This window comes from Gekko japonicus, unplaced genomic scaffold, assembly GCF_001447785.1.
Source record: "Gekko japonicus isolate JY-2015 unplaced genomic scaffold, Gekko_japonicus_V1.1 scaffold784, whole genome shotgun sequence".
NCBI classification, from domain to species: Eukaryota; Metazoa; Chordata; class Lepidosauria; order Squamata; family Gekkonidae; genus Gekko; species Gekko japonicus.
Window position 1 is genome coordinate 671678 of NW_015164207.1, and position 24619 is coordinate 696296.

Genomic DNA, 24619 nt, shown 5'->3' on the forward strand with positions numbered 1-24619 from the left:
GGACGACACACACACCTTCGGCGATGAGACTGGGAATCCGCAGTGGGCAGGGCCTTGGGCGGCTTTTTACGTTTGTGTTCATTTGCTTTCTTCTTTTTCAAGCTGGGCTGGTTCCTCTGACTCTGCAGTTTTACCTGAGCCACAAACCCATTTTGCCTCTCTTGTGTTATTCTTCACAGTGTTAACCCTGTGTGAGTAAGGTTATGCTGGAAGAGGGTTTGTGGCCCAAAGTAACACCACAAGTGAGCATCGTAGCTGGGCCTTGGTTTGGACTCGGGTCCCCTCAGTCCTAGACCCCCCGTACTCTGACTACCGTAAACCACCCTGGCTCTCAGCACTGTAGTCCCGGGTGTAGATGACGGTTCCCTCCGTTTCCCCCTCCAGGCCTTTGTGCTGCTGAGCGACCTGCTCCTGATCTTTGGGCCGCAGCTGGCGCGAGGGGGGCGGAAGGCGCTGGAGGCGCTGGTGTATCAGGCCGAGTCTACGCTGCAGTCCCAGCTGTCTGGCTTCCTGGTGGACCACGTCTTCAGCCACGCTGAGGCTTCCGAAATGGGTGCGTACGGGCCTGTGGGGGGGGCTCAGACTGTCTGGCTCCCCGAGACCCGCGGAGGGGTGGTGGTGGTGGTGCTGCTGGGAGGGCAGGCCTCGCTCTCACGCCCTTGTCTGGCCCTTTGCCTCAGACCTCAAGGACGAGGAGCTCCAGATTGAGCAGCTGCACCAGCGCCGCAGTATTCTGGCTGGGTTCTGCAAACTCATTGTCTATGGCGTCGTGGAGTTGAGCGCAGCATCGGATGTCTTCAAGCACTACGCCAAGGTCTGTGAGGGGCAGGAAGCGTTGGGTGTCGCAGCGGCAGCAGCAGTCCCCCAGTGACTGGCGGGGAAGAAGAAGCGCTTGGCAGCCGCCGACTGCAGACCTACCTCTTGCTCCTGGTCAGGCTGCCTGGCCCCGTTTCGGCCTTCTGCCCTGAGGTGTGTGGGGGTGGGGGGGAGCACTGCAGGCCGAGGCTGCCTCACTTCTTGCGCTTCTCCGTCATGCCAGTGGCTGCGGGGCTTCCTCCCCCGGAAGCTGCCTTAGTGGATCACCATGTGGTAGTGGAAAGAGCCGTGTCGTGGCTCTCTCTGCCTGGCCACCGCCCTGAGGAGCTCCCGTACAGAGCGGCCTCCTCGCTTTCCTCTTATCACACCGGGGGGGGGGGGCTGTGGTGTTTGCACTTGGCAGTGCTGATGGTGGGCAACTCCTGGGCGTCTCTCTCTTTTCTCTTCCTCCTATCAGTTCTACAGTGATTACGGGGACATCATCAAGGAGACGCTGAACAGGGCCCGTCAGATTGACCGGACTGAATGGGCCCATACGCTTCTTCTCAGCCTGCAGCAGGTATTGGTGAAGGATGGAGGTGGACTGTGGTTGGGGAGCGGGGAGGCTAAAGCTAGAGAAGAAAGAGTTCCTGAGCCATTACTCCTCCTTTTTTGTGAGGGTCCACACCCACGAAGGACTTTGTATGGAATGGCCGATACACCTTGAATCGCGCCCAGCAGCTGATGGGTAGCCAGTGGAGTGACTGCAGGATGGGTGTAATCTGCATACCCCGCCTTGCTCCTGAGGATAGCGGAGCCGTGGCATTCTGCACCAACTGAAGTCTCCAGGTTGATTTTAAGGGGAAACCTACGTGGATTGCATTGCAGTCGTCTTGATGATGTGACTGTGGCATGGATCCAGGTGGCCAAGTCAAGGGTAGGGGCCGTCTTCCCAGCTGAAGTAAGTTGGGAAAATACATATTTTGTGGCTGCGAGACCTTGCTTCTCCGGCATCACCCCGACTTCTCCAGTGTCATCCTGACATCCCTAGCCAAGCCGGCAAGGGTCAGAAATGCAAAGCCTCTGGTCACAGGCGGCCTCCACGTTCCCTGCCAGCAGCATCACTTCTGACTCCATTTGTTCACTTTTAGCCCCTGAGGGGAAGGTGAGGCTGAGCGTGAGCGACTGGCGAAGGTCACTCCGGAAGCGTCGGTGGCAGAGCGGAGGTCTGAATGTCTGCCTCCTGGCTCCTACTCATAGACTAACCACGCCTACAACTAAAAAACAAGACTGTTGATTGAAATCTGTCAAAGGCAGTCATTACAAACTAGATTCAGTCCAATTTAAAACATGGATAAGCACATCAAGCCCCCTTTCCACGTCCTTCCAGAACGTGTGAGTTTCCAGTGAATGCCAGGAGAACGGTAACAGCAATGCTAAGTGTTCTCCGTTGAGGCCGAGGCCATGGCTTTGGGAGCCACACCCTTCTCAGTTACACTGTGAAGCATGGCCCCCTTCACCCCACCAGTTTCTCTCAAAGCTCAGTGTACTTGGTCCATCTTGCAGGGTTGTTGTAGGAAAGTAGTATCCATCTCTCAGGGCTAGAAAGGCGCTAGGAACCAACTAGCAGGCTGTAAATTGATTTTCGGATGATGAGGGCAAGTCAGTCCCGTGGAGGCGTAAATGGACTCTGCTGGCGCGAGATCACAGGAGGGAGCGGTCCCGTGGAGGGTGGATGACGACGACCAAAGGGTTGACCAGGGGTCAGCTTCCCCTGCCAAACAGGAAGGAGCAGGGCTCGTGCTCCGTTAAGGAGGGGAGAGGGTGCTCAAGCTATCCATTCTCTGCCCCCAAAATAGCGGGGGGGGGGGAAGCTCACCCTTCCCAGGCTCTTCTTCCGCTTTGCTTTCATCTCTGAGCTCTTCTGCTGTGAAGGACTCCCTTGGGCTGCGTGCATTCTGACCATGTGCAGCCAGAGCGGGGGAAGCAAGCAGCACAAGCCCTCGGGCTCCAGGTGATGGAATTTCTCCGAGGATTAAGTGCAGCCTGTTCATTTGCAAGGCTTTTGTGCAGTCCCACATGGGACTGCAGTCCTCGGGCCAACCACCAGGAGGAGCTAGCGAGCATATTTGTCGAATTTTCAACCCAAGAGGGCTAGGCTCCGTACAGGAGGTGGTTTCCCGCCCAAATTACCACCTGATCTGGGCGGAGCCTGCCCTCTCCCATCAGTTCTCTTTCCGCCGCCATCGAAAGAGGACTAGTGTACAGCGAGCTGAGTGTCGCTGAGGGGAAGAATTTTTCTCTTCAGAGATGTCGTCGAAAGAGAAGACAAGAGAAACAGAAAGTGGCCCTCTTCAAGAAATGTAAGACCTGTGGGGCCAAAATGGCTCAAACAGATGAGCACTCTGCTTGTGTGCTCTGTCTGGGGGAGACCCATAATATGGCTGCCTGTAACGCCTGTAAGGCCCTTACTTCAAGGGCTCGTGAGGGGAGAAAAGCCCGCCTGAAGGCAGCACTGTGGGAGAGGGCCCTTTCCGCGTCATCCACTGGAGAACGGGAGAAGATTAAGACGCCATCAGTGTGCTCGGCGCCAGTGGCAACACAAATCTCCCCAGCGGCTGCCCAGTCTCGAGCTGGCCCAGAGCCGCCGACCAAAAAGGCCAAGGAAAAGAAAAACCAGCATGAGAGGTCTTCGCCTCCGACAAGAGCTGGCACTGAAGGGGTCGCGTCTGTCGCTTCGCCACCGACTCGACGCCGTAGATCTCCTTCGCCTCGGTACCATGAATCGACGTTCGCCTCGGTACCACGTTCGACGTCGAGAGGCCGTTCGCCTCGGCGCCAAGACGACCGATCACCACCGATCAAGCGGCCTCGGCGCCGGTCGTCGGTACCGAAATTTCTCCGATGCTGGAGATCTGCAGATCGCCTTCTCCGGACCTGTTGTTGATGGGTTCTATGAGTCCGGCCCCGTCTCTGGAGTTGGAGATGCCCCCGCCTTGGTGTCCCTGTCACTGTGCCCAGAGATCTTCTGCAGGCCAGAGGCACTGTCACCCATACCCAGCCATGGGGAACAAATCGATTACGCCTCCTATAACGCCGAGAATGACGCCTTGGGCATAGACTCTCAATCCGATGCCGAGTATGACTTGAGGTCGCTTCCTTCACCTGAGGAAGTTATTGCTGATCCGGAATTGGTATCCCCTTCCAAAAATTTATTGTCTTTCGCAGACCAGATTGTGCGCATGGCGAAAGCCTTGAACTTAAAACATGTGGCTTCTCAGCAGCGGACCCAAGATCCGCTTATGCAAGCCCTTTTCACCCCAGATACCAGTGGCTCTCCCGTGTCTCCAGGGGTTGCAGGAGGTGATGATGTTAGCATGGAAGCATCTAGCCTCGACGAGACCGTTCACACGCAGACGATCAAGTCATTGACTATGATGTGCAATTTCTGATTCGGCATCCGCCGCCTAGCTCTTTTATTGCTGAAGTCATACCGGCTCGTACGCGGTTTGGAACCCATATGGCTCCCAATGATAGGGAAGGCCGCAAGCTAGACACAATAGGCAGAAAGGCCTATTCCTCTGGAGCCATGGGGCTACGCATAGCTAACTTTCAAGCAGTTATGGGGCTCTATAACCGCCTTTTATGGGATAAGTTATCGCCTTACCTAGATCAACTTCCCCAGGACCAGAGACGTCTGGCGAAGGTCATAGCCGAGGAGGGGAAGCGTCTAGGAAAGTTGCAAGTTAATGCTGCACAGCATAATGCTGACTGCCACAGTAGATCTATGGGGTCAGCCATAGTATTACGTAGGCATGCATGGCTTAGATCTTCAGCGCTCCCCCTTGATACGCGAGCTAAACTCGAAGATCTCCCCTTTGAGGGGAAAGAGTTGTTTAGTCAGGAGACTGACGAGGTCTTAGAACACATTAGGAAGTACAAGTTACAGGCCAAATTGTTTGGCATCATGGCTTCCACCCATGCTCCGCAAAAGTCCAGGTATTGGCCTAGACCTTCACAGCATGCACAATATTCCCGCCCATACCGTTACCATGAGTCAGTCCAGAGGCAACCGTACCAGCCTCCTAGACAGACGTATCAGGCGCCCTATCAAAATGGGCGTCAGAGATCAAGACTCCCGTCAGGAAATAGGTCTCAACAAGACCAACCCTCTAGGGGGACGGATCTCTCGTGACTAGACCCAACCCCACCATTTGGGGTTCGTTTATCCCTGTTTATGACAGGTGGTTGGCAATTACTTCTGATAAGTGGGTGTTATCTATAATAAAGAACAGTTATCTGTTGGAGTTCTTACGTTACCCACCAGTGTCCACTGTGTGTCTGTGTCGAAACAACGTAGTACAGACGTTATCAGAACTGGTTTCCTCTCTGTTGAACAAGGGGGCCATTCAAGAGGTATCGCCTGATGATGGCCCTGGGTTCTGCTCGCCCTTTTTTCTCATAGACAAAAAAGGAGGAGGGCAGAGACCTATTTTAGATTTATGGAACCTTAATAAGTTCCTTCAGAAATCTAAGTTTCGTATGCTATCCATACAGGAAGTCATTTTATTACTGCGACCAATATAGGGTGCTACCATTCGGTTTGGCATCCGCCCTGAGGGTATTCACCAAATGTTTATCTGTACTGGTGGCACACCTCCAGTTTAAAGGATGTACCCTTTATCCCTATTTGGATGATTGGTTACTAGTCGCAGATACACCTGACATGCTCCATTCCCATGTTCACTTGGTGTTACGCACCTTACGGACCTTGGGGTTGTTGGTCAATGTCCGCAGATCCCATCTTTCTCCTACGCAAAGGATTGAATTTATGGGAGCAGTCCTAGATTCTGTCTCGGCGAGAGCCTATCTCCCTAAACCTTGGGCTGACCGTACTGTCGTGCTCATACGTGCCCTCCGCCGCCTTAGGCGGCGACATGAGTCTTTTTTCCAATGCCTGCTGGGTCATTTATCTGCAACTACAGCAGTGGTCCCATTTGCCAGGCTACATATGAGAATATTCCAGAATTGGTTCTTGCGCAATTTTCATTCGCATATAGACTCACCTAGGCTGAGCTTAACCATTCCTAGGGTGGTTCTCAGATCCTGATTTTGCTGGCTTGCACCGTCACAACTGAGAGCAGGTGTCCCTTTTGGGTTGCAGATACATGATGTTCATCCCTTTACAGATGCCTCCCTGCTAGGCTGGGGCGCACACTGTGGGACGTTGGTAGCGCAGGGTCAATGGACCCGAGAGGAATCCAGACTGCATATCAACATCCTTGAGATGCGAGCAGTAAGACGTGCCTTTTCCTCTTTTGCAGCGCACCTGGAAGGACAGTTGGTGATGTTCCACACAGACAACACCACTGTTCAATTCTATATAAACAAACAGGGGGGTACCACATCTGTGGCCCTCACCAGGGAAACCCTGAAATTATGGCACCAGGTCATACAAATAAATGCACACGTTACTGCTATGCATATAGCAGGCCAGTTGAATACTCGAGCCGATCGGCTGAGCAGAGTATTCCAAAACACTTACGAGTGGTCCGTCAATCCACACTACCTCCATCCACTGTTTCACCAATGGGGCACGCCGAATGTGGATCTTTTTGCCAGACCACACAGCACCAAGTGCAAAAGCTTTTGCTCAAGAGCTGCTCATGCACGCCACTCCCTGGGGGACGCCTTCGTTATTCCATGGACAGGGTCCCTGTATTATGCCTTCCCGCCTTTGCCCCTTCTCAACCGTGCCGTGGCAAAGGCTCAGGCGGAAAGTGCAAACATCATAATAGTAGCACCTTTCTGGCCCCGCAGGCCATGGTTCCCAAACCTGTGGGCATTAGCAAAGGGACAGTTCTATGTGTTCCCAGACTGCAGGAACCTACTGTCTGGGCTTCTCCCGTCCGATCCGGGAATTCCGGCCCTCAAGCTGACAGCGTGGAGGTGCTGCCCCGCTCAGTCTACTGCCCTGAGGTGCAGGACATACTGTTAGCCGCCCGTAAACCGTCAACACGGCGTTCTTACGAGGCAAAGTTCAAATGTTTTTCTACCTGGATGTCGGGTAGGGGACTCGATCCCATTACATGTGGGTTGCCTGTAATACTGGAGTTTTTGACTCACCTTAAATCGGAAGGTTTATCTAACTCCTCCATTAAGGTATACTTAGCTGCCATTTCAGCATACCATGTACCTGTAAGGGGACTGTCTATTTTTGCCTCTGATGATGCTAAGAGGTTTCTCCGGGGTCTCAATAATTTGTATCCCCCATCCCAATTACCACTGTCTCTTTGGAGTCTGTCTGTGGTTTTATCTCAATTGGTACATAAACGGTTTGAACCCCTAGCTGCGTGTGAGCTTTCATTTTTATCTTACAAGGTAGCATTTTTAGCCGCCATTATGTCCACAAGGCGAGTTGGGGAATTGGCGTCGCTGTCCACAGAGTCACCATTCCTCAGATTTCATAATGACAGGGTAGTAATCCGCCCACGACTGGATTTTCTACCCAAGGTGGTATCCAGATTCCATATGTCACAAGATGTGGTGTTGCCTGTATTTTTTCCAAACCACTCTTCGGATGCAGAGCACACCTTACGTTCACTCGATGTCAGGCGTGCGTTGCTTTTCTATCTACACAGAACGCAGCCTTTTCGTAAAGTGTCTGCTTTATTTGTATGCTTTGGTGGACCGAAACAGGGTACAGCTGCCTCGTCGCAGACTATTTCCCGCTGGCTTTGCAAAGCTATACAATTGGCGTATGAAGGGGCGGGTAAACAATGCCCCTTGGTGTTGTCTGCACACTCGACCTGGGCCCAAGCAGCGTCGGCGGCGTTTCAGGCAGGATTGCCCCTGCTGGAGTTGTGCAGAGCGGCCACGTGGTGGACGCCTTCGACGTTCGTCAAGCACTATGCGATGGACGTTGATGCGAGGAGGGATGCAGCGATGGGCACGGCTGTGCTGCAGTCGATTTTCCGCTGAAGTCTCCCACTCCCTCCTCCCAAGTGAGTTAAACTTGCTATTCTCCCATGTGGGACTGCACAGAAGCCTTGAAAATGAAAACGGTGTTTGCTTTCCTGTAACCGTTGTTCATTGAGAGTGGCTTCTGTGCAGGCACACACCCCTCCCTCCCTCCCTCCTTCCCCGCTGTGGGAGTCTTCTGCTCTAATAATGCGGCAGAAGGAGGACTGAGGGGGGGAGAGGGCAGGCTCCGCCCAGGTCAGGTGGTAATTTGGGCGGGAAACCGCCTCCTGTACGCAGCCTGGCCCTCTTGGGCTGAAAATTCGACAAATATGCTCGCTAGCTCCTCCCAGTGGTAGGCCTGCAGTACTGCAGACCCACGTGTGCCTGCACAAAAGCCACTCTCAATGAACAACGGTTACAGGTAAGCAACCACCGTTTTCCTTCAGTTACGTTAGTTAGGGACATGCCAAGTCACGGCAAGATGGATCGAGGGTGGCCATTTTCCATCTTTTGCTGAGTCCTGCCACCTGTGGACCGTCTGAAATGTGCGTAGGATTCTTTTACTAAATCTTCACAACTGGGATGTTGGAAGTCTGACTTCTGCACCCCACGAGTGCCGTGTCCTGTCCTTCGCCACGTCACCAAAGGCACAGAAAGGGGAGGGGGCTGGTTGAGTCCTTGATCCCCAAGGACATCCGCTCGTTCCTGCCGGAGCGCCTCCAAGCATGGTGGGGAAAGCAGCGAGGAAGTGGAGCCAGTGTGGAGTTCCGGAGGCCGAGAGAGCTGGGGTCCCACTCCCCACAGCTGGTTATGCTCAACCAAGTGGGGGTGGGGTGGCAACCAGAGAAGGGGGCTAACCTGGGAACAGGGAAGTACGGTGGCTTCAGCCTCCTGATGAAGGAGCCCAGTGCCCGGGGAGGAGGAGGAGGAGATTGGCTCTACATCCCATGGTCCTTCACTACCCCCGGAGGAGGAGTCTCAGAGCGGCTGACAAACTCCTCTCCCTTCCCCTCCCCACAACAGACAGACACCCCTGTGAGCTGTGTTCCCTCTAAGCTGAGTTAGTGTGAGCAGGCTCACAGTTTTTTAGCCTCCGGCTCACACCTTTTTGTCTGAGCTCAGGAAGGATGGGGCTCCAGAGCAGACTAATTTATGCAGCAGCCAAATCGCTCGCTCACCACTTGAATGCCAAGAGCTCACAAAGTAGAATTTCTGCTCACAGGACTCCACAGCTTAGAGGGAACATTACCTGTGAGGGAGGTGGGGCTGAGAGAGCTCTGAGAGAAACGGCTCTTTTTTTCAGGAACAGCTCTTATCAGAACTATGGCTTGCCCAAGGTCATCCAGCCAGGATTGCAAGTGGAGGAGTGGGGAATCAAACCCGGTTCTCCCAGATTAGAGTCCGCGCACTTAACCATGACACCAAACTGTGTAGAGACTATCTGCATAGCTGGTATTGCTTTAATTGTCCGTTTTGTTTCCTTAAGCCTCAAGGACTGTAGAGGCCATATAGACCCCAGGAGGCCCTGGGTCAGGCGTACACACAGAGCCTTCTCGGTCTGCCTCCCAGCCGCTCTCAAGCACCGGGGGCCCAGGGGGACCAACAAAGCCAGTGCCCTGCCAAGCTGGCATTCTGCAAGTGGTGGAAGAAGCTCCATCTAACCTGAGAAGTGTCTTCCGTGGGCCGCTTTGTGGCTCATTCAGACCACTCAGGCTGTTTGTATTCTTCACGGTAGCGTTCTTTTTTCCTTCAAATGCAACGTTCAAGACTAAGCGTCTTCCAGAACTCCCCAGGTGTGCAGTGTCTCTTCATTAATTGGTAGTTCTGACTGGTGGGTGGGGGTGGGGGGAAACAACAACAATCTCTGCCATTTGTTCCATTATCATCATCTCTGCAAAATAGACTGGAAGCCATCCTGAAGCTGAAGGTTTTTAACAAGTTCACTCAGGGAGAAAGACCCCCTCCATTACAAACAATTTTTTCATAGAAATTATGCAGACAGCAGTGGAGCGCTGGGGGAAATTTCTAGCTTCTGTGCAGCTTGAAAGGGTTTCTCTGTCTCTTTGCTCCAGGAACACCACACATGTCTTGGGTGCTGTTTGTAAGACAGCCGTTATCCGTAGTGCCCCCCGTTCCCATTTTCTCCCACTCTGGGTCTTCCCAATACGATGGTCTCACTAGTGGTTCCTCCGCTTGTGGAGACTTCACACCCCAGATGTGTCTTGATGTCCCGTGAGGAGGAGGAGGCTCCAGAACCTTCCCAGACTTCCGTTCCCAAGATTCCCCCCTCCTGCCTGCACCCGACACATCGTCCCCGGAGTGCTCTGGCTACAGAGGCTTCTTTAGCCTCTCCTCCTCAAGAGAGTGGGTGGGGTCCCATCCCATGAGCTCATGTAGAAAGTTTTCCAAAGACAGTGTGGAATCAAGCAAGTAAATTCTTTGTATTTATTCAGGTTTATGTTCAAATTGGCTAAAATGTCGAAGTTGCTACTTGGTTTAGACTGATTTATAGTCGTCCTTACCTAAATGCATTCCCCTGTGGGACCGTCTCTGCTGAACCATGTCTGTTTACATATAACTCTCATGAGATCAACACAAGAAGGGGTCTTAGAACTCTAATAAGGGAGCCTTGGGGTCTATCAGGTTAGCACCAGTTCTTAATTCTAGGTTGGACAGTTTAGTTTGGGGTAGCCATGATTTCATGCTCCCCTTTCTTAGTCCTTCCTTCAGAGAGATGTGCCACCTTCAACACAGTTGTATTCAGGACTGATTCCAAGAGTCTGTGTGTTCCATAGAAACCAAGAGATTAATTAGTTACCTGAGCTACTCCCAAGGAAATAAAAGAGAGCTCTTTCCTTAGGATCCGGGGCCTTGTTTTGCCACTCTTTTGCTCCAAGTAGAAGCGCCTGAAGGAAAAGGGGTGGACAAAGTCCCATATAAATCATGAACATGGTGTTCTGAAGCATGTGCAGATTTCTGCAAATCCAGTCTCTCTCTTATTGTCTTCTGTCAGTCAAATGAAAGGGAAGGTTTCCAGAACCATCACAGGCAGATGGACTAAGACATGCCCCTTCACTGAATGAGGTCTGGTGGCTTCTTGTACCCCCAAGAATTATAGTGCGCCCCCCCCCCAGTCAGGATGGTTGCAGCTTCTCAGCACTGAGTTCACTGCTCTGCAGGAAGAATTCTACGTGATGGTCTGTCGCATCATTTGTGATGCACTCCTAGTCAGAGACTTGTGCCGCCTTTGATGTGCTGATTGGGAAGTGGGTGCGTGGGCTAATATCTCTCCTTAGCTTGAGCAGCATTGGCCTTTCCAACATCCCAGTGTCACTATCGCCTCTGCCCCCCCCCCCCAGTCGTGGGGAAGGGAGAACTTCCTGCCTCACACAGGTTATATCCTGCTGCTTCCAGGATACGTTTGTGGAGTTAGCCGCCTGTGGGCTCCTGGGGTTTCTGTGAGGTGCAGTTCAGGCTGTGTGGTTTGTCCTGTATTCTCTTCTGTGTGTGTGGTTTTCCTTGGATACTTTTTTTTTAAGTGATCCAGCGAGAGCCTAATGACATTGTTCAGGAGCTCTGGGGCCGCAGCACGACTTCCTCTGGCCACAAGGAGCAGCGTCGTTTAATCTGCCAGAGCAAGCCCTGCCTGTTTGGAAGGCAGGGGGAAGAGCGGCTCCCCGCCAGGCCGTTCTGCAGGTCCTCAGCAAGGCCCGCATTTCTTTCCAGATGCTGACACAGCTGCTTCTGGAGCAGGGACCAGCAGGCGTAGGATCCAGTGCTTTCCTGGAGATCCGAGACCTGGCCCGGCGGTTCTCACTCCTCTTTGGGCTGCATCGGCTGCAGAACCGCTCCGCCCTCGTCCAGCTGCACAGGTGAGGCTGCCTCCTCCTCCTCCTCCTGCGGGAAGGGGGTGGATGATGGACCAGTGCCGGGGAGGGACAGAGCCGTGCAAAGGCTTGGTGACGAAGTGCTTGCCGGATCTCTTCTCTATTCAGGGATGGGATAAAGTTTGCATTCCAGGAACCAGCATCTCCCAGTTCCAAGCTGGGACTCGTCAACTTGCCATTGCTGGAGTTGCTGAGTGAATTTTCCCCACGGCTGCTGCATCCCGACAAAGCCTTGCTGTAAGTGTCCTGATGAAGAAGGGCCAGAGTGGCGCACCCCCCAACAAAAAAAAACACACCACTTTTAGCTTAGCTTAGCTTTCTTTTCTTTTTTTTGTCTTTTGGTGGAGTTAATTTATAATTTATGTCTCCCTGCTTCTCACCACCCTGGACAACTTTGTGTCATCTGAAGCCTTAGCCCCTTCACTGCTTACTCCCAACTCCAAATCATCAATGAACAAGTTAAAAAGCACTGGACCCAGTAAACCGAGCCCTGCAGTACCCTATGGCTAACATAAGAACGCAAGAGAAGCCAATGTTGGATCAGGCCAATGGCCCACCCAGTCCAACACTCTGTCACACTGGGGCCAGAAATACCAGGGGCCATCAGGAGGTCCAGCAGTGGGGCTGGGACACCAGGAGCCCCCAGCCCACTGTTGATCCCCCCCCCAAAGCACCAAGAAGACAGCATCCCTTCCCTCAGACCGAGAGTTCCTATCTATACCTTGTGGCTCATAGCCACCGATGGACCTCTGCTCCATATGCTTATCCAATTCCCTCTTGGAACCATCCACACTTGTAGCCAGGGCTATTTTTGGCCAGGAATGCACAGGAACGGAGTTCCGGCTGGCTCCTGAGTTGGCCACGCCCAGCAGGAACTCATTGACATAATAGGCCACACCTAGCAGCAGGAACTCATTAGGATTGGCTGAGAAGACCCTGATGCTGGGAAAGGTTGAAGGTCAAAGAAGACGGGGACGGCAAAGGATGAGATGGTTAGACAGTGTGATCGATGCAACGAGCATGAAATTGAGCCAACTTCAGAGGACAGCAGAAGACAGGAGGGCCTGGCGTGACCTGGTCCATGGGGTCGCAAAGAGTTGGACTCGACTGTGCGACTGAACAACAACAACAAACAACATTAGGGGTGTGTGGTCTAACATGCAAAGGAGTTCCTGCTACAAAAAAAGCCCTGGGTCTTGACAACAAACAAGGTAAACAGAATAAGAAGCAAAAGGTGGGTGTGGCTGGATGAGCACGCTTCTGGTAACACAGGTGTGTGGCCTCATAGGCTAATGAGCTGTGCTGTCAGGGGTGTGGCCTAATATGTTAATATGTTTCTGCTGTTGGGTGTGGCCAATTATGCTAATGAGTTCCTGCTGGGCTTTTTCTACAAAAAAGCCCTGCTTGTAGCCACCACCTCCTGTGGCAGTGAATTCCATGTGTGAATCACTCTTTGGGTGAAGAAGGACTTCCTTTTATCCATTCTAACCCGACCACTCAGCCATTTCATTGAGTGCCCACAAGGAGTTCTTGTATTGTGAGAAAGGGAGAAAAGTACCTCTTTCTCTAACTGCTCTGTCCCGTGCATCATCTTGGAAACCTCAATCATGTCACCTCTCAGCCGTCGTTTCTCCAACCTAAAGAGCCCCAAGCGCTTTAACCTTTCTTCATAGGGAAAGTGTTCCAACCCTTTTATCATTTGAGTTGCCCTTTTCTGCACTTTTTCCAAAGCTATAATATCCTTTTTAAGGTGTGGTGACCAGAACTGTACACGGTATTCCAAATGAGGTTGCACCATTGATTTATACAGGGGCATTATGATATTGGCTGATATGTTTTCCGTACCCTCCCTAATAATCCCCAGCATAGTATTGGCCTTTTTTATTGCAGTTACACACTGTCTCGACATTTTCAGTGAGTTATCTACTACGACTCCAAGATCTCTCTCTTGGTCAGTCTTTGCCAGTGTATTTATAGTTAGGATTTTTGGCTCCAATGTGCATCATCTTGCACTTGGTCACATTGAATCCCATTTGCCACTTGGCCATCCTTGACAGATCCCTTTGGATTGCCTCACAATCCTCACTGGTTCTCACCACCCTGAACAACTTTGTATCATCTGCAAATTTAGCCACTTCACTGCTTACTCACAACTCCAAATCATTAATGAACAAGTTAATAAGCATTGGACCCAGTACTGATCCCTGCGGTACCCCACTGCTTACTACCCTCCACTGAGAAAATTTCCCATTTATACTCACACTGTTTCCTATTAATCAGCCAGTTTCCTATTAATCAGCCAGGCTAAGAGATCCTTTATTAACGGCATCGGGTAGGCAGTAGTTGAAGAAACAGCATTTAGACCCCAGTAATCCGTGCATAGCTGCAACCCCCCATCCTTTCTCTTCCGAAACAACACTGAAGCCACAAACAGTGAGGACGCTGGCTGGATGAACCCTTTCACCAAGTTCTTATCAATGAACTTGCGCAGTTCTTCCTTCTCACTTGGGCTCATGGAATACAATTTCCCTTTAGGCAGTTTATGCCCCGGCAGCAGTTCAGTGCTACAATCCAAATGCTGGTGTGTGTGGGGGTAACTCGTCAGCTTCCTCCTCCTCGAACACCTGTGCCAAGTCCTGATACTCTGGGGGGATGGCCTCCACCTCCTCTTGGGCCAGGCAAGCTCGGACCACCTGACTATCCGGGAGCTTACCCCAATTATTGTCCCATTTATGAGTTTGGCACCTCGAGGAAATAAATTGAACTCTCCCTTCATCCCAGAGGATATATGGGTCGTGTCCATGGAGCCAGGGGCTTCTGAGTACGAACAGGAATTGGACTGTTGGAGTGATCATAAATGACCGTTCCTCCCAATGGTCTCCCACCCCCATGCACAATGGCACAGTCTCGAACTTACAGGGCTCCTTCATACTAGACCCATCCATCTGGGTAAAAATCAGCGGCTTGGCTAGCTGCACCACTGGGACTTCCAACCCCATGACAAGAGAAGGGTTGATCAAGTCCTGACCACACCCCAAGTCTATGAGGGCCCGGACCCTATTGTGGGCCCCATGTCTGGGTTCATGATTGTCATAGTCAGAAAAAACAGGGGGGGGGGTAAATGGCTCACCGGGTTATGCACCTCTGGGCTTGGGTCCTGCTGCTCTGTGCCACTTACAACAGGACCTGGCCATTTCCCACTGGCTCGGTGGTGTCTTCTCCGCTGGGATTCGCGTCTCTCTCCTCAACAGCAGCTTACAGGGCTTGCTGAAACTTTGCCTTGTTAGGCCCCTTTTCCACCAAGGTGGGGCCTCGTCGCTTCCTGGCATCTGTCTTTACTGTGGCATTGCGATGCTGGGGGGGGGGAGGCCTGTCTCCAGTCACAGCACTATCGAGCCAGAGGGTGTTCAGTTGACACTCCGTGTCTTTGGCTTCCCGCATCCAAGCTATCCACCGTCCGGAGAACCGTCTCCCAGATTTCTGGGTCCAAACCAGTGCGATACTGCTCGGCCAGGGCTTCATCAGACCATCCCTGGATTTTGGCAGCCTGCAGTCTGAACTTGGTTGAGTACTCCCAGACAGTCTTCATCCCCTGTTGGAACGTGTGTAAGAATTCCCGGGCTTTGGCACTTGCATTGCAATCCTCAAATTGTGCCTGCAAGGCCCGCATAAAATTGTCCATGCTCCTCAGCTGGCCATCCCGGTTGTAGATGCTGACATACCATGCCACCACTCCCCCACATAGCTGGGATGAAATATAGTCCACCCAGCCCTCTTCATTTGGGAACAAGTGGCCCCAGTTTGCCATGAATTTCAGAGTCTTTACCACGAACAACAGGAGGGCTTCCGGGTCTCCATCAAATGTCACATCCAATGGCTCCTTTGGGCGATACAGCTCTCCCCCCCCGTCATCTGGACCGGGGGAGCCTGGGGAATGGGCAATGGCCGACCCCGGAGCTCAAGCAGCTGTCCAGGCAGTTGGGGTGGAGCTTGCACCACTTTCTGTTGGGTTAGCTCCTGGTGCACAGCATCTGCCACCATCTGGGGCACCAACCACATCCTGTCCTCCACCATTTGGACAACGATGTCTTGGTCCCACTCCAGAAGCTCCAACCAGCCTTCCACGAACTCCATCCAGCTCAGGTGGGACTCAGTCACTTCTTCACCCATTGGTTCTAGCGCATTCCACTGCCTTTTGAAATGGCTGCTGCGCTGTGCTCCCCTAGTGAGCCTCCACCTCTGGTGAGTAGTCGCCGGAGTGACAGGCTCCTTGTCTCCATTCATCTTTGCCTGAGAGATACGGGTCGAGGGGTATGCTAGGATTCCTGACAAAATGTCAGGTAAATAGAGCAGTTGCAGTCCACAATGATTCATAAGAATAGATTGCTTTAAGTCACTATTAATACACTTTCATAGTCATTGTCAGGAATGAAACTCAAAGCCAAGCACGTACAGATATAGACAGTTCAAACAAAAAGGGTTAGCCAATGAATACAGTTTGCACTCAGCAGAAAGTCGAGCGGGAGAAAACCAAGGTGGGGGATAGCCTTTCAGCCATTTGGTTCACACCAGCCAGATTGGGAACGGCCCCAGCAGCAGTTCTCTCAGTCTTATCTATACAAAGGCAGCAAAAACATTCCAAGGTCAAAACAAGAGGTAAAGCGCACAGGGAGGGTGAGAATAGAGAAATGCAGGCTATTCCCCCCCCCTCCCGTCATACTGTAGGCAGGTTACACAGACACTCTGCCACCTTTTTGATATTAAGTGCCAGCAGCCTGGTTCCTTCTCGGGATAAGTGGAGACCGTCTCGCCTGTACAGCTCCCTCTTGTTCCAAAAAGCATCCCAGTGCCTAACACTGAGACTCCTGATCTGTGCCTGTCTCTCCGGCCCTACGCGTGGAACAGGTAGCACTTCTGAGAAGGCTATCTTGGAGGTCCCGGCCTTGAGTTTCCTGCCCAGCAGCCTAAATTTTTCCTCCAGGACTTCACAACTGCATTTCCCCACATCATTGGTGCCGACATGCACCATGACCACTGGCTCCTCCCCAGCACTATCTACTAGCCTATCTAAAACATGCGTAATGTCTGCTACCTTTGCACCACGCAGGCAAGTCACCATACGGTCAGTACACGGTTTCGCCACCCAGCTGTCTACCTGCCTAAGGATCAAATCACCAACTACCAAGAGCCTCCCTCCCACCCTCCCCAGGGATGGTTCCTTGGTACGAAAGGATACCCGTTCACCAGCTGAAGAAGAGGTCCCGTCTGAGGGCACATTCCCCTTATCCTCAGCATGGTGCCCTGTTTCCCCTTGACCCTCATGCTCCCTGATGGCAGTGGAGCTGCCAGATCCAGAGTGGGACATATCTAACAAGTCCCTGAGAGTCCCCGAGAGTCTTCTCCGCGTGCCTAACTAACTGTCTCTGCTTCTCCAGGTCAGCCACCTTGGCCTCAAGGGAGCAAACTCGTTCCTTGCACTGAGCACACACCCAAGACTTCCGCCCAGTGGGCAGATAGTCATATATGTGACACTCGGTGCAAAACACTGAATAGCCCCCAACCCCCTGCTGGCATTCTGGCTTCATAATTGCATTTAAAATAATTAAATATAATCCCCCTTTTAAAACCCTTTTGTGTTTATGTTGTTCTCCTTGTCGAAGTCTACTTACCTTACTGCACGAGAAGACTCTGCAACAACTCTAATCCCTTCCTCACACTCCGAAACACAGTCCTCCCACACAATTGTTGTTCAGTCGCACAGTCAAGTACGACTCTTCGTGACCCCGTGGACCAGATCCCGCCAGGCCCTCCTGTCTTCCGCCGTCCTCTGAAGTTGGCTCAATTTCATGTTCGTTGCATCGATGACACTGTCTGACCATCTCATCCTTTGCCGTCCCCGTCTTCTTTGACCTTCCATCTTTCCCAGCATCAGGGTCTTCTTCTCCAGTGAGTGCTCCCACAATCCGACACAATTCAGCTAAATCCCCTCAGCTGAAAGCAAGTAAGAAAAAAACACCCTTCTAGCAGCTCTGTCTCCTGAACGTTGTGCCCTCAGTCCCTCTCAGCAGCGCTGCTCACCAGTCAGTGCTCTGTCTCCCCTTGGGATGGAGTAACCTGCACTGGCTCTGCAGTGAAACACGTGAGTCGCACAGCGAGGCTGTTGGCTCGCCTCGGTGTGTTTCCCACCACCAAGTGCCGTGGCGCCTGCTCCCAGGTGCCTGCCCATCGGAGGCCTGTGGAGACAGACAGAGTCCGGTGAGCACGCACCCTATGAAGAAGAAGAGAAGAAGAGATTGGATTTATCCCCCGCCCTTCACTTGGAGTCTCAGAGCGGCTTACAAACTCCTTTCCCTTCCCCTCCCCACAACAGGCACCCTGTGAGGTGGGTGGGGCTGAGAGAACTCTAACACAAACTGCTCTTTTTCAAGGACAGCTGTGCCAGAGCTTGTGACTGACCCAAGGTCACATCAGCAGGTGCAAGTGGAGGAGTGGGGAATCAAACCCGGTTCTCCCAGATTAGAGTCCACACACTTAACCACTACACCAAACTGAGGAAAGGTTAAGGCGCTTAGGGCTCTTTAGCTTGGAGAAACGACGAATGAGGGGTGACATGATTGAGGTTTATAAGATTATGCATGGGAAAGAGCAGGTAGAGAAAGAGGTACTTTTCTCCCTTTCTCACAATACAAGAACTCCCTGTGGGCACTCCATGAAATTGCTGAGCGGTCGGGTTAGAACGGATAAAAGGAAGTACTTCTACACCCAAAGAGTGATTAACACTTGGAATTCACTGCCACAGGAAGTGGTGGCGGCTACAAGCATGGACAGCTTCAAACGGGAATTAGATAAGCATCTGGAGCAGAGGTCCATCAGTGGCTATTAGCCACAAGGTATAGATAGGGACTCTGGGGAGCCATCTAACTCCCACCGTGTTCGAGGGAATGGCTCTTTCTTACACCTGCCAGTCTCTGGCCGCAGAGGCCAAAGGAGGGGCTCGCTGGTTGGTGGTTGGCCTCTGTGGCACCACTGTGGAGCTCTGCCATCAGGGCTGGTCTAGGATACACTGGCCATTGCAACACCTAGTCGGCTCCCTGAGCTCCCTCCTTCCCTCCCTCCCTCCTTCCCCCGGCTGCGCTGGTAGGGTCTCGCTTTGCATTTCTAATTCCAGAACGAGACAAAAACATAGAGCAACAGGCTCTCTTTTAAACAGTCCCGGCTTGGGAGGCCACACCCACATGTCAGCTAACAACCAATAACTATTTACAGATAAGGTCCAATCAGAGTGCTTCCCTCCAAGACATTGCGCAGCTCTGATTGGTTTATTTACAATCCTGTTTAGAACTCAAGCATAACATAGATTTCAATACATAACAGCATTAAACAGATCGTTTTTTTTAAAAAAAATGCCCAATCAGGACCAACCTTTTAAAATTCATTAAAAACTTTCCGTTAACCTAACCAAACATCAGGTTGCAGCCCCAGAAGCAAGCCAGACCTTTACACTGACTGCAAGTAACTAAAAAGTGTACGGAAGGAGAAAACTTTTATCATCCCCTATTGAAGAGCCTTACAAGAAGAATTTACTCTAGCAAAAGTAGATATTATTATTATTATTATTCCATTTCTATGTAGGCTTGCTATAAGCGTTGCAGCAGAAGGGTGAGGTGTCCGTGAAATGCGTGACTGGGCTGGGTGCACCCGTTCCTGATAACACGTGTGCTTGCTCTCCCCAAGCAGCCTGTCCTATTTAAAGACGGTGATGAGCCAGGCACACGCCGCCGGCCACCGAGGGGAGCTCTGCTGGGCCTCCGTCGCAGTGTATCAGCACTCTCTGAGCCCTCAGGTCGAGGCAGGCCCTGAGCCTGGTTCAGCTGCCAAGAAGAGGCTTGGATCAGCGGCCAAGAGGAGGCGCCTGGATGGTAAGGAGTGGTGGGACTGGAGCAGGGGAATGGAGGGAGGGGCCCGATAGCTAGTAGGGCGGGGGCTGGAGTCCTGCCTGAGAGCTAGTCTGTCTTGCTGGAGAGAGTGGGGGAAGGTTGTGCTGCTGCACAGTAAGCGGAACGATGGCCCTGTGAGGGGGGGGGGAAGGGCTGGAAAGCTCACTTGTTTGGCCTCCCTTGCCAGAGTCATCTGAACTGGGCAGCTCCAGCCTCCCCTCCGGCAGCCGCTTGCAGACTCCCCTGCTGACCTCCACAGCCCTGAAGGGAAAGCAGCCGCTCCTCATGCTCCCGGTGGGATCTCGGGAGTCCAGCTCTGAATCGGCACTGGTGCAGAGGTGAGGTGGTGGTGGCGGCGTGTAGGCTTAGGGGAGGCATGCATGAGCACGTCCGGGCTAGCAAAGAAGCCGGGGTCTGGGAAGGGAGAGCAGTGCCAGCCGCCTGCTCCTGTGCTGCCAGGGACGGGTGCCTGGGGGGGGGGGGACTCTCTCTTTGGGCCCGGGAGGTGTGACGGTGGGCGTCAGTCACACGTGTGGCGCTTTCTCTCACGCCAGCAAGCTCCCCCCCCCTTGTGCTGGCACCCACCCAGCCATGCCACTCGATGACAGACTTCTTGGGCAGAGGGTCTTCATCTCCTTGTGTTCTTGGTAGGCAGCCACCATTGACTTCTCAGCATTCCCATGACGCTCGCCAGAGCCAGCAGGATGGCAGTGGACTGGGCAGCAGGCTGGATCGGTAAGGAGGGGGGGCTGGTCTTGTGCGTTCCACCGTTCTGTCCAAGCAGGGGCACCACGGCAGCCAACAATGTACTGCAGAACGTTTTGAAGTGAAACGAAGTCCTTGGGGCCAGATGAACTGCATCCAAGGGTACTAAAAGAACTTGCGGATGTAATTTCTGAGCCTCTGTCCATTATTTTAGAGAATTCTTGGAGAACAGGTGAGGTGCCAGAAGACTGGAGGCGGTCAAATGTTGACCCCATCTTCAAGAAAGGGAAAAAAGAGGATCCGGGTAACTACCAACCCGTCAGCTTGACGTCTGTCCCTGGGAAAGTTTTAGAACAAATCATCATACAGACAGTCCTCGAGCATTTAGAAAGCAATGCTGTGATTACTAAGAGCCAGCATGGGTTTCTCAAGAACAAGTCATGCCAGACTAACCTTGTCTCTTTTTTTCCGAGAAAGTTACTACCTTGCTGGATCAGGGGAATGCTGTAGTTATAGTTTATCTTGATTTCAATAAGGCTTTTGATAAGGTCCCAGATAATATTCTTGTTGACAAATTGGAAAAATGTGGTTTGTATCCTATGACTGTTAGGTGGATCTGTAACTGGTTGACAGATCGCACCCGAAGAGTGCTTGTGAATGGTTCCTCATCTTCTTGGAGAGGAGTGACAAGTGGAGTGCCTCAAGGATCTGTCTTTATCAATGATTTGGATGAAGGGATAGAGGGAATGCTTATTAAATCTGCAGATGATACTAAATTGGGAGGGGTAGCAAATACGGTTCTGCATTTAGATAGGAAAAATCAAATGCATAATTATAGGTTGGGGGAGACTTGTCTTGGCAGCAGTGTGTGCAAAAAGGGTATCTAGGGGTCTTAGTAGACCATGCACTGAACATGAGTCAGTGGTGTGATGCGGTTGCTAAAAAGGCAAATGCAATTTTGGGCTGTATCAACAGAAGTAGAGTGTCCAGATCATGTGAAGTGATGGTATCACTTTGCTCTGGTTGGACCTCACCAAGAATATTGTGTTCAGTTTGGGGCCCCACAATTTAAGAAGGATACAGACAAGCTGGAACATGTCCAGAGGAGGGCAACGAAGATGGTGAGGGGTCTCTGGAGAGGGTGAAGGAGCCAGGTATGTTTAGCCTGGAGAGATGACTGAGAGGTCATCTCAAGTACTTTAAGGGCGGCATTATAGAGGATGGGGCGGAGTTGTTACCTCCTGTTGCCCCAGGAGGTCAGAGCAGAACCAACGGGTTGAAATTAAACCAGAAGAGTTTTCAGCTAAACATTAGGAAGAACTTCCTGACAGTTAGAGCAGTTCCTCAGTGGAACAGGCTTCCTGGGGAGGTGGTGGGCTCTCCTTCTCTGGAGGTTTTCAGACAGAGGCCAGAGGGCCCCACCTGACAGCAATGCTGATTCTGTGAACTTGGGCAGTTCATGAGAGGGAGGGCAGGAAGGGCTGCCCCAGGGCTTAGTTCTTGTGGCCCTTTCTTACACGGCCAGGGGAATGCCAACTGCTACTTCAGGGTCAGGAAGCAATTTTTGTCATCTTCTGGGCGTGGAACAGTGGTCAATGGGGGTGTGGAGGGGGAGGTATTTGTGAATTTCCTGCCTTGTGCAGGGGGTTGGACTAGATGACCCCGGAGATCCCTTCAAATTCTATGAAAATAGGAGCCACAGGCTGTGTGGGCCAAACTGGAATGAAACCATCCCTAATGCTCAGTCCCAGTTAGCATTCTGGCTGTAGCACTGTTTTGGGGAGGGGCTGTTGCTCTGGTAGAGCGTTGGATTGCAAGCAGAACTCCCAGGTTCAATCCCCATCTCCAGCAGAATCAGGGAATGCGACTCTACCGGAGACCTTTGAGAACCGCTGCCAGGCTGAGTAGACCAAATTGACTTTTGAGTATATGGCAGCTTCATGTATATCAAATGAACATTCCGAGTACTTTTCAAGGGCAGCCCCATGTAGAGTACACTGCAGCAATCTAATCTAGATGTGGCCAGGGCATGTAGTTCAGTGGCCAGGTTTTTTCTGCCCTGGAAAGGCAACAGCTGATTAACCAAAGTCGGTCAGCACTTCCACCCACCGTCACCTCCCAGGCTCAGCGTCACGACAGATGAATGTCATTTTCTGTGTGCAGCAAAAGCCCAGTCAGAATCTCTTGATGGAGTCACCTGCTGGTGGTTTTGTACAGATGTTACGTAATGTGGGTGACACAAGGCAGAACCCTGCGGGGCGCCACAGGCCCAAGTGGGCACGTCTTTGGATGGAGGCCCTTCTTCAGTTGCCCCTGCCACCTGCGGGGAGACGGCCTTCTCAGTTGTGGCTCCACATTTGTGTCTTCTGCCAGTGGCTCTGGTGTTGTTTTAATGTTCGTAATTGTTGTGAAACTTTTATGTTTCATGTGCTCTGCCTTGGGGACCCTGATCAGGTGGAAAGGCGGCATAAAAATGTTTTGAATAAATGAAACGTGTAACCTGCTCCGTGAAGCCAGGCGAACGAAGGACGCTGCCTGCATACAGGAGGGGGCCCGTACTGCTGCGGGGGCTACATCCCCCTCTCCAGGCGCCATGGGATGCTCCCCTGGCATCTGTCCAGTAGACTGGCCCTAGGCCTGACTTCTCTTGTGACGCCCATGAAGATAGGTCCGGGTGGGGCAGCCGTGTTGGTCTGAAGCAGTAGAACAAAGAGTCCGGTGGCACCTGTAAGACCAACAACCCGGGGGGGGGGCGACGACGACAACAACAACAACAACATGGGTAAACCAGTTCTGACATATTTATTACCTATGTTGTCCCCCCCCCCCAGTTGAACCCAAACAGATGATAACCAGAAACCCAACTTGTCATTCTTTTGATCTGTTTTTTAAAAATCTTCACTATGTTGCACCCCCTACATATACACAACTATGATACGTAACTCCATTTCATTGTTCAACAAAGTGTGTGTGCACAGGGAAGCTCACACCTTGAATAAAACTTTGCCGGTCTTAAAAAAGGTGCCACTGGACTCCAACTTCGTTCTCTGACAACCTTTAGCTTTGGAGACAAAACAGCTGGGCCGGTCTTTGGCCTCTGACTCCAACATGGATGCACGGCCCCCAAGAGTCTGCTATGCCGTGTGGAACAGTCCTTCAGTCTGCCGAAGCCCTTTTCCTTTTGGCAAGGGGTAGGGGACTCTCAGAGAGAATAACCAAGCCTGTCACGGTTTTGGCAGAGAGGCGCCAGCACCTGGCGGTTGTTTTTTAAAATCCAGGTAGTGAAATGGCGAGAGAGGGGAAGAGGTCGGGGTGAGGAAGGACACCTGAACTGGCCTCAGCATGGCTGGTCGCTATTGATGGGCTTCTCTCTAGCATGCTTATAAGTAAGACACGTAACCCGCTGGGTAAAAAAAACAGAAAACTGGCTGGAGCGGAGCGGCCTCAGGGCCCCTGCTGGAAACAAGGTGTGTGCGTGATGGGCCTAGAAACTGTCCAGCATCTCACGTGCAGGCGGCAGCCAGAGCAGGGTGCGGGGGACTGACTCCGTTCTTTCTCTGCCAGCTCCCAGGAGGGGACTAGAGAAGAGCAGTGAAGGTGACCAGAGGGGGTGCTGGGGGGGGGGTCTCCTCTGAGAACCTGGAATGGACGTTGCCAGGGAGACCCAGTGCGCAGGGGCCTGCTGCCTCTGGAGAAGGTGCCTGGGAAAGGGCAGCAGGGAAGAGCTTGCAGCCCTGAACGCCAGACCTGACTCCAGAGTGTGACGGCCGCAGTGCAGCCCAACGAGGTCCCAGTGCAGGACGGGTCCCCTCCCTCCCTCCCTCCCTCTCCTCTGCCCAGCTGCTGAAACCAGGTTGTCCTGCTCACCCCCTGCAGGCTGATTCTGATGGAGGACGAAGAGGAAGTGGAGGAGCAAGAGACAAGCGGGGAAGAGGAGGAGGTGGAGGCAGTAAAGCTCCTGGGATGAGGCGGCTGCAGCGCTTCTCGGATCGGAGGAGGGTGAGGATGAAGCCAGAGGAATCTCTAGGTTTGGTGGGGGGGAGGGGCTGTGGATGGCTCAGCCCCCCCTTTGCTCAGCAGCCACTCAAGAGTCTTCTTGGCCGCGGCCCCCAGCTTCTTGATGTAATCATCTTCAACATTCACGTGGCGTTCCTGTCTTCCAGAACTGCACCTCACACCCATTCCCTTCTTACCCTCACAACCACCTTTTGACGGAGGCCACCGTTCTGTTTGGGGTGGGGGCCGAGTGGGTCTCTGGCCTAGTGGGGCTGCGGAGGAGTGGCTTGTTGTCCCTGGGAACCTCCCTCCTCCTCTCCTGAGCGCCACCCTTGC

At 52.5% G+C, this 24619-nt stretch overlaps 1 protein-coding gene across 1 annotated transcript in view; it reads left to right on the plus strand.

Moving 5' to 3' along the window:
• Positions 1-24619, plus strand: part of STAG3 (stromal antigen 3) — a 119780-nt gene that overhangs the window by 93671 nt on the left and 1490 nt on the right. The window contains exons 25-34 of the mRNA XM_015408424.1: positions 385-557; positions 611-615; positions 681-814; positions 1274-1375; positions 11485-11630; positions 11754-11882; positions 19383-19564; positions 19770-19920; positions 20234-20317; positions 24164-24286. Coding sequence (XP_015263910.1) covers positions 385-557; positions 611-615; positions 681-814; positions 1274-1375; positions 11485-11630; positions 11754-11882; positions 19383-19564; positions 19770-19920; positions 20234-20317; positions 24164-24254 — 1197 coding nt within the window. The 3' untranslated portion in view covers positions 24255-24286. The remainder of the gene's footprint in view (positions 1-384; positions 558-610; positions 616-680; positions 815-1273; positions 1376-11484; positions 11631-11753; positions 11883-19382; positions 19565-19769; positions 19921-20233; positions 20318-24163; positions 24287-24619) is intronic.